The 10,301-nt window shown below is 45.6% G+C and overlaps 1 protein-coding gene across 1 annotated transcript in view; it reads left to right on the top strand.

Annotated features, from left to right (window-relative positions):
- Nucleotides 1-4,370: 4,370 nt before the first annotated feature.
- DR1 (down-regulator of transcription 1) overlaps nt 4,371-10,301 on the top strand; it is a 74,899-nt gene continuing 68,968 nt past the window's right edge. Inside the window, exon 1 of the mRNA XM_063939869.1 lies at nt 4,371-4,961. Within this exon, the coding sequence (XP_063795939.1) occupies nt 4,742-4,961 (220 nt within the window). The 5' untranslated portion in view covers nt 4,371-4,741. The remainder of the gene's footprint in view (nt 4,962-10,301) is intronic.

The following is a 10,301-nucleotide window of genomic DNA, read 5'->3' as shown; positions in this document are numbered from 1 at the left end:
CAATACAGACAGAGAGACTCAGAGAGACGTCTTCGGCGCTCAGCAGGAGTTAAACGGGAACGGCCAATTTGCATGGGTTCATCTTTAGTTGGTGACAGTTGGCGAGGAGGAGGAGCAGAAGATTTTGGAGCAGATGATCTTCCACGCTCAGTTGCTCTCTTTCTGAAACGTAAGTCAACTTTTGTACAAAGTGAGATTAGCTCATCTAACTTGGAGGGTAAGTCTCTGGTAGCTAACTCATCTTTAATACGCTCGGATAAACCATGCCAGAATGCAGCATACAGGGCCTCGTCGTTCCATGCCAGTTCAGATGCCAGGATCTGGAACTGTATAAGATATTGTCCTACAGTATGTGATCCCTGGCGTAAACGGAGAATCTCAGACGAAGCTGAAGTTACCCGGCCTGGCTCGTCGAAGATGCGCCTGAATGTTGACACGAATGCAGTGTAAGAAGATAGCAGGGTGTCGGACCTCTCCCATAACGGTGATGCCCAGTCAAGGGCTGAGCCACTGAGAAGTGAAATAATGTAGGCAATTTTTGTACGGTCACTGGGAAAATTGCCAGGTTGTAGCTCAAACTGAATCTCACACTGGTTGAGAAATCCCCTGCAGAATCTTGGAGATCCGTCAAATTTTGCTGGCGTTGGAAGATGAAGACGTGGAGCAGAAATGGGTAAGGTGGGTGGGGTTATAGCTGGAGTCACTGTGGTTGACGCACCAGACGCGCCTGATCCACGGAGAGTTGTCTGAATCCCATCCAGCCGAGTAGAGAAATCCTGGAGACAGCGGATGATGTGGCCCTGTGCAGCCTCCTGATGTTCTAGTCGGGCTGCCAGTTCTTGCATCGGCCTGGCCGCTTGATCCTGGTCTCCGGCTGGATTCATTAGGTCAGTGCTTACTGTCACAACTGAGGGCCTGAGCTGACGGAAGGCAGCCTCAGTTGTAGGGGCTGAGATGTACCGGAACCTGGGAGGTTGTATCAGACCCCTGGACATGTAAGTAACATGAAGAGAAACCGCCCGAAGGCGTGACCACGACAACTTGAGTAAAAGTCAATGATATTTATTTATGACAAACTCCATGCATCACAGTAGCAGTAAAAAGTAACATAAAAATCAGCAGAGAAATAATAATACAGTTCCTGGGTACTACAGGATGGCAGGGGCCACAGAGCTCTGGTGGTATGAGACAGTTCTTATTATCTGCAAGTTGGAAAGTCCTTACCAGGCTCAACTGTAGCAATGAGGAAAGCCCAGGGTCGTACCAGCTGGTGTTCCAGGGAAAGCTGGACTGCTGTAGATAAAATGCTGCTGTGGGTACTGGTTAGAACCAGACAGGTGTTGGCACGGAGTGGATACTGGCTGGAACCAGTTAAATAATAAATAGAGCTTGAGAGCGATGCAATATAGATGAAATGTAGAATTTGAGAGCGGAGAATTAATAATACCGGTGGAGAGTGGTAAACTGCAGAAAGGACACCGGCCCTTTAAGAGAAGCTGTACACTGCTGGAAGCTGAGCTGGAAGCAGGTGATGTAGTAGCTGGAAACAGGTGAGTCCAGAATGGATCGGAGAGTCAGGCTACACCGCAGATGGAATGCTGGTGCGGATCTCTATAGCAGAAGTCTGGAGACAGGAGCTGGAACCTGGAAGACATTCACAGAAGAGAGACAAACTGGAACTAGGTTTGACAACCAAAGCACTGACGCCTTCCTTGCTCAGGCACAACCTATTTATACCTGCAGCAAGGAAGGCATTGGCTAGGCAATTATGCAAATTAATAATACTGACAACGGATTGGTAGGAATGATCAGCTGACAGAATCCAAGATGGCTGCGCCCATGCAGACACTTGGAGGGAAGTTTGGATTGTAATCCATGTGGTCTGGAAAACAGTAATGGCGGCGCCGGCCACCGGAGACAGGAGACGCCAGGCTGACAGATGCACATCAAACCACGCGGACACAGCGGAGGCCGCGGCTGACGTAATCGCCACTCTGAATGCAGAAGCTCAGGGACGGCGGCGGAGGCCGCGGGAGACGCCATGCCAGATGTATAAGGCGTTACTGTGACTGCGTCCAGAGAGACAGGCGAGGATGCGGGAATGTGCACATCAGGATGACAGATGGGATCCGGTCCTGGAGCGCTGAGCCAGCCTTAGGAGGCATCTGATAGGTAAGAAATGGCGTCCAGATACCCGGATCGTGACAATGTGCTGTTTGGGGACTATTTTTTTCAAGTGCCATCCTGTCTGACACTGCAGTGCCACTCCTAGATGGGCCAGGTGTTTGTGTCGGCCACTTGTGTCGCTTAGCTTAGCCATCCAGCGACCTCGGTGCAAATTTTAGGACTAAAAATAATATTGTGAGGTGTGAGGTGTTCAGAATAGACTGAAAATGAGTGGAAATTATGGTTATTGAGGTTAGTAATACTATGGGATCAAAATGACCCCCAAATTCTATGATTTAAGCTGTTTTTTAGGGTTTTTTGAAAAAAACACCCGAATCCAAAACACACCCGAATCCGACAAAACATTTTCGGTGAGGTTTTGCCAAAACGCGTCCGAACCCAAAACACGGCCGCGGAACCGAACCCAAAACCAAAACACAAAACCCGAAAAATTTCCGGTGCACATCACTAGTCCTGTAGAGCTGAACCTCAAAAGAGAAAATACTGCTCCAAAGCAGATTTTCTCCATAACAAATGTATCCAGTCTTATTATAGCACTCGCTCTCCAAGCAACCGTACATTTGTTCTCTCTTGATTCGGGACTGTTTGTGTTATTAAAATTTGGATCTGGTTGTTTTTTTTATGTGTGAATACTGTAAGTGTGCATATGGCAAAATTCTTTTTGTATTAATTTAGTGTGAAAGACAACAGATTAGGGTGTGGTTTGATGAATTTAGTGTAGAGCCAGGCAGCTTTGTAGGAATTTGGGCCCTCATTCCGAGTTGTTCGCTCGCAAGCTGCTTTTAGCAGCTTTACACACGCTAAGCCGCCGCCTACTGGGAGTGAATCTTAGCTTCTTAAAATTGCGAACGAAAGATTTGCAATATTGCGAAAAGACATCTCTGTGCAGTTTCTGAGTAGCTCCAGACTTACTCGGCATCTGCGATCAGTTCAGTGCTTGTCGTTCCTGGTTTGACGTCACAAACACACCCAGCGTTCGTCCAGACACTCCTCCGTTTCTCCAGCCACTCCCGCGTTTTTCCCAGAAACGGTAGCGTTTATTCTCACACGCCCATAAAACGGCCTGTTTCCGCCCAGAAACACCCACTTCCTGTCAATCACATTACGATCAACAGAACGAAGAAAAAAACGTGAGTAAAATACCTAACTGCATAGCAAATTTACTTGGCGCAGTCGCACTGTGGACATTGCGCATGCGCACTAAGCGGAAAATCGCTGCGATGCGAAAAAATTTACCGAGCGAACAACTCGGAATGACCACCTTGGTGTATACGTAGGCGCATTTGCATGAATTTACTGTGGAACTGGTAAAATCCAGGTGTATGTGTTTAGTGTGAAAGTGGAGAGATTTAGGTGTGGTTTTATGAATTTAGTGAGGATCCAGGTGGCTTTGTGTGAATTTAGTGTTGCTCAGACTCTTGTTTTGGAGAATTTCCTGTTACTCTGGCTAGTTATGTGGAAATTTCTGTGGATCTGGCAAAATCCTGGTGTTTCCGTGTTCATTTAGTGTGGCGGTGTCTTTTTTTTTGTGTGTGCGAATTTAGTATGGCTAGTTTGCCCACACCCACATAAGATCCTATTACCTTAAATCTACATATCACCTGATCTGAGTCAACTTTATTCTGCATATACATGATCATACCAATATTATTAGCTACTCCATCCCACATAACCCAGTCTGAGTGAAATCAGGCCCACCGCCTTCAGAGAGCTACAGTAGGATATCACCCATGGGATTACAGATAGTAATCATATGTCTTCGACAGGAAAATATACAATGCCATGCCTCCCAACATGACCCTCTCCAGGAGGGACAGAATGCTCTGCTCCTGGACTTCCCTTTTAATTTTTGATTGCCGTCACCTGTGCTGAAACACCATTCTTATCAAGTAAGTAGTTCAACACATGTGAGGGCAATCAAATATTAAGAGAGTAGTCCAGAAACAGAGCATTTTGTCCCTCCTGGAGAGGGTCATGTTGGGAGGTATGCAATGCTATCATTTAAAATGAAAGATATAAATCATAATGAAGAACAATCCTAATAACTGTAGCAGTCACACGCTTTGTGTAATATTCTGTACTTGTTTGTGGTTTGCCTGGTTTGTACTGCTTTATGCAAATGTCCCTTTAACAATAAGCAGCCGTCCGCCAATCCTGTGCGTACAGCGTGTGACGTCAGGAAGCGCCAGCGCGGCACAGCCATGGTAACCTGGACGTCGCCGCGCTTCCGGAAGTGGAAGGCATTGCGCCGTGCTACCCTCAGACGCCGCTTCCGGCGGGAGAAGGTGGCTCTCCTCCTCCGCCCCGATTGCTCCCCCGCCTTCCCGGGATGCGCCAGTAACCCGCCTCTTCTCATCACCCGTATTATTACAGAGCGCCCGCATCGGCGTGGTGTGCGGGCCGCTAAGGATGCTGTGAGGTGGAGAAGGGAGCCGGCCCGGTCCCCTCTCCCCGGGGTTTTATCGTAGCCCGTGGACACCGCTGCTTTGGTTTTATTGTTTTTTTGCGTCTTACCCGCTGACCACCCCTCCCTCCCCTATCCCGGTTCGGAGACATGGCCTCCTCCTCCGGTAACGACGATGACCTCACCATCCCTCGTGCTGCCATCAACAAGATGATCAAAGAGACTCTGCCCAGTGTCAGGGTGGCCAATGACGCCCGGGAGCTGGTGGTGAACTGCTGCACCGAATTCATTCACCTCATCTCCTCGGAGGCCAATGAGATCTGCAATAAGTCTGAGAAGAAAACCATCTCCCCCGAGCATGTCATCCAGGGTAAGTGGCGGCTCTTCGCCCATACTGTAGGCACTGTGTTGTTGTTGTTATTATTATCTGTTGTGCTTTTACAATTGGGAACATAGTCATAAAACACTGTGAGATGGTATTCCACAGAGTGTGTGCAGGTGCGGCGATAGCCCGTTGGGTGTGTGCAGGTGTGGCGATAGCCCGTTGGGTGTGTGCAGGTGCAGCGATAGCCCATTGGGTGTGTTCAGGTGCGGCGATAGCCCGTTGGGTGTGTTCAGGTGCGGCGATAGCCCGTTGGGTGTGTTCAGGTGCGGCGATAGCCCGTTGGGTGTGTGCAGTGGCACCAATTTTCTGTAGAGGGTTAAAAAATCAAATACAAAATAAAAAGGTCTAAATAGACATGTGGGAAAAGGGGTGGAAATAAATAAAATAGATATGCTGACAAATAAGATTGACTATTACTAACCATAGCATTGTCCCCTGGGAATGGCGAATAGAAAGGATCAGAGCTACTGACTGTGAGTTCAATGGAGCCAAGCATAGTGCAGGGTCAGTACCAAGAAATTGGGAAGTCCCTGCTCATAGCAGTTTACAGTTTATCTCATGGAAGTATTGTGGTGCTTTTATATATAAACACAGAAAATTTGGTAGTATTACAGTCTGATAGTCAGTGTTCATAGGGCATGCAGTCAATATACCGGGGCTGTTGGGATCCCAGCGTTCAGGAAACAGACGTCGGAATCCCGACAGCCGGCATTTTACCGGTGCTGATTCCCGACACCCGTCTGGTATTCCCACACCACCAACTGAGTGGGGCTATAACATGCGATGAGGGGTCTCGCTTCCGGGATGCCGCTGTCCGCTGTCGGTATAATGACATTTGGCGTCCCGTCTGCTGGGGTATCGTGTGTATCCTGTTTATAGACCAACTCAGAGGTACTCATACACTGTCCTCCATGCACCCCAATGGTCCATGTTGTAAGTATTTCCATGGCTCAGCACAAATGGTAAAATCAAATTGACTGAGGTACTAATTAAGTCACCTGTGGCAAGAATGGATATACTTAAAACGTGGACTTTTGTGGTGCCTTGAAGACCACATTTGGGAACCCTTGGACCAGCTAATAATCCTCTAATTATACATAGACCTGTTGATAAATTCCCAGTTTTTTATGAAGCTTCTGACAATTCCCTTTTTATACCGTCTATATAGTCCTACTGATAATCAACACTATATAGGTTACACATACATCCACTGATAACTTACATTAATACATTATACATAAACTCGCTGATATATCACAGTGTATGCATTAACCTACTGGTAATTCTCCATTTATACATAGTGTTCATTCTAACACCCTGCACCTTTCAAATCCCGTGCAGTTCCTCTTTCCTGTCTGGGATGTTGCTCTCTGCTCTTGTGCTTCTCAGCACACACAGGTCTGTATCACAGCACTGAGTAACAGATCAGAGAGTGCTGAGAAGCACCACCGCAGAGAGCGACATTCCAGGTAGGAAAGAGGAACTGCACGAATTTTGAAAGGTACAGGGTGCTAGAATGAGCACTAATTCACAGACCCACTGATAAATCATCTGTTATACATTATGGGTGGAATTCAGTTGTTCATTAAGCCCTATCTCCCGCCTAAAGTACAGGGAGATTGGGGGGTGGGGGGGGGAGTGATATTCAATAGTTTTTCTTATCATTATTTGCTAGTCGGGTCACTTTTACACACACTTTCAACTTGTCAGCATGGGGCGCTGTGAGATGAAATGTCTCTCAAACATTATACCCAAGCAGAGCAACAATTGAATTGCTGTGGTCTGTGCCAACCATTGCTGGCCGCAGGGAAAAATACTTGAGTTCCTCTCCTGCGCGCTCCCCCGCCCCCCCTCCCCCTTTCATCCTCCCCTCCCCTTTATGTAGGCTTTCTTTCTGTTTATCATATACAGAATTCACAATAAAGAACTGTCTGCATTCTGGTGTGTTTTTTTTTTTACATGGACTTTGGCAGGTAATATTGCTTTCCAGTTCTGCTTATTATTATTATTATTATTATTATTATTATTATTATTATTATTATTATTATTATTATTATTAAATATACCGTGTTTCCCCGATAATAAGACACTGTCTTATTATTATTTTTGGACAGAAAAACACCAGAGGGCTTATTTTCAGGGGAGGGCTTATTTTATCCTCCATCATGCCCCCTGAGTTCTTCTTTTATCCTCCATCATGCCCCCTGAGTTCTTCTTTTATCCTCCATCATGCCCCCTGAGTTCTTCTTTTATCCTCCATCATGCCCCCTGAGTTCTTCTTTTATCCTCCATCATGCCCCCTGAGTTCTTCTTTTATCCTCCATCATGCCCCCTGAGTTCTTCTTTTATCCTCCATCATGCCCCCTGAGTTCTTCTTTTATCCTCCATCGTGCCCCCTGAGTTCTTCTTTTATCCTCCATCGTGCCCCTTTTATCCTCCATCATGCCCCCTCACTCCCGCTTACATACCGGGTTTTTATGTTGTCCTGCCTCAGCTCTCCTCCGCGGCACTGCTCTCAATGGCGCCAGCAAGCAAATCACTGAGGAAGAACAGGATGACGCGCTCACTGCTGCAGCTCTGATTGGATGCAGCTCGGAGCGTGGCGTGCGTTTCACCCGGGGGGGGGGGGGACGGTGCATACAGAGGGTACCGTAATGTCGCGTGTAGCGCAGGGGATCACCTTCACTACAGTAGCAATCTCAATAGGGCTTATTTTCGGGGGAGGGCTTATTTTAGAGGAATCTTACACAGTAAGGGGAGGGCTTATTTTCGGGATAGGTCTTATTATCGGAGAAACACGGTATATGTATGTGTGTGTGTGTATATGTGTATATATATATATATATATATATATATATATATATATATATATATATATATATATATTATAAAGAGTCACAGGTTGTTGGCACTCTCCAAATTCAACACTTGCTGGGGTGTCACTCAATGTTCATGAGACTAGGGGTATGCACCCTATTGGTCCCTTGAATGCATATAATCATGGAAAGAGTGCACTCACCAGACGATTCATGTAGTTAAGCAGGGTTTTAATGTAGCACAGACATCATAGTCACACCGACGTTTCGGTCCTTACTGGGCCATTTTCAAGGTTCAAATGATACATACATAGTTCACCCTTATATAGTCACAGTAATGATCAAAGAGTTAAACATAAAACCCGGAGTGCTCGTGCACCACACCATATGTTAAAATAAACTACTATCTAGTAGAGATTATGCCAATAGAAAAGCTCCCACCAATTATCATTTTAAAATCCGTTCCATGTAATGCCAAAACATATTCAACTTACCCAGCCGTGCTGTATTCCATTACCGCTCGTGACACGCACGCCAGCGGAAGCGGAAGTGACCGCTCGGCCGAGATGGAACGCAAACACGTGTAAAGTCACGTGTATAATACATACGGCGTCATAAAGGCAAATCATCCCCATAGTAACCCCATAATACATATAGACGCGTCAGATGACCCACAAGTTCGGAGTACATACATTAGCAGCATTGTGTCATTTATATAAATCAAAGGAGACTAATAAATTTGACTAAACATAATCAGGTCATCAATCATCTATGATCACGTTAAGTGAGAAATGTATCTGACTAACGTAAGGTTAAGTGATGACACATTTAGTATCCTGCCCTTCTCACATTACCTTTAGCAATAATATCGATAATAGTAGTAATCATCTTTTAAACAAGCATAGTATATGGATCAAGTAACAGGAAGAATCACTGTGCGCAATACACCATAGACAAATATGAAAAAAATGAAAAAGTAAAAATAAGGAGAAAAATGAAAAATAAATTAATAAGTGGAGTTACCAAAACATATGCTGTGACCAGTTTATAGAAAAATGCTAAGGTGTACTGAGTCATTGAGACCCTTGGGAAAAACAGTCTCCAATCTGTAGATCCAGAAGGCTTCCCGGCGTAAGAGTATCTTTGCTCGATCGCCGCCCCTGGATAGTGGTGGTACTCTGTCTATCACCATATAGCGCAAAGCTGTTAGTTGATGTTTGAATTGCACAAAGTGTCGAGCGACTGGTTTGTCAGACCCGCCCGTTTTCAATGCTTGTCTGATATTCGAGCGATGATTAGAGATCCGTTCCCGGAAGGACCTTATGGTTTTGCCCACATATACAAGTGAACATGGGCATGTCAGTATGTAAATTACAAAGTCGGACGTGCATGTCAAACGATGTTGTATAGGGATCCGTTTTCCATTCTGTGGGTGCGGGAAGGAATTACCTGTTAGCATCCCCCTACAGGTAGTACAATTAGGGCATTTATAGCACCCAAGCTTCTTAGGGGGTAGCCATCCCTCCACTTCTTTCACCACTGATTGATCCGGTCGCATCAGCATATTGCGTAGGTTTGGTCCACGTCTATAGGCTATTAATGGTTGTTTTGGTAATACATCTTTGAGGGTATTGTCAGTCGCCACAATCCCCCAATTCTGTTTTATGGCAGTTCTTGTGGCGAAACTACCCGTGTCATAGGTTGTTAGAAACACAAATGGTTTCTCCAGCTTATTTACAGATTTCTTACCGCCCTTAAAGCGGGTTTCAGCTTTATGTAGACATTTCTCCACCACATCAGGGTGATATCCCCTCTCGAGGAACCGATGTTGCATCTCCACTAATTGTTCTTCACGAATCTGGATATCCGAGTTGTTACGCATAACTCTGATGAATTGGGAAATGGGTAGACTCTCCTTAAGTGGTTTCGGGTGATAGCTGCCATAATGAAGTAGTGTATTGCGATCAGTGATCTTCCTGTACAGTTTAAATCCATAACCCCTATCAGTGGTAAATATAGTCACGTCCAAAAAATTAATACTGCTAGAATTACATTCCATGGTAAAGCGAATTGGTGTGTCTAACTGATTGAGTTGCACAACCATGTCCTCCAAGGCTGCCTTATCATCAAACCACAGAAGAAATACATCATCTATGAACCGCTTGTAATAACCGATACTACCACCAAACGCCCGGAGTATAAATTGTTGTTCGTATTCCTCCATATAGAGATTGGCGTACGCCGGGGCTATGTTACTTCCCATCGCGGTCCCAGACGTTTGGAGGTAGTACCGGTCACCAAATTTGAAATAATTACAGGTAAGGGTCAACTCTAACAGTTCCAGCAGAAATTCAATCGGTGGTTGACAGTGGTGAATATTTAACAGTGCTCTACGAACCGCAGCTATTCCTGCCTGGTGTGGTATAACCGTATATAATGAGGAGACGTCCATAGTCGTTAGCAGGACGCCTTCAGTGTTGACCATAACAGATTTTAATCCATCAATAAA

This window comes from Pseudophryne corroboree, chromosome 9 (assembly GCF_028390025.1).
Source record: "Pseudophryne corroboree isolate aPseCor3 chromosome 9, aPseCor3.hap2, whole genome shotgun sequence".
In the NCBI taxonomy this organism is placed as follows: Eukaryota; Metazoa; Chordata; class Amphibia; order Anura; family Myobatrachidae; genus Pseudophryne; species Pseudophryne corroboree.
Note: the sequence above shows the minus strand (reverse complement) of the source record. Positions and strands in the feature narration are given on the sequence as shown.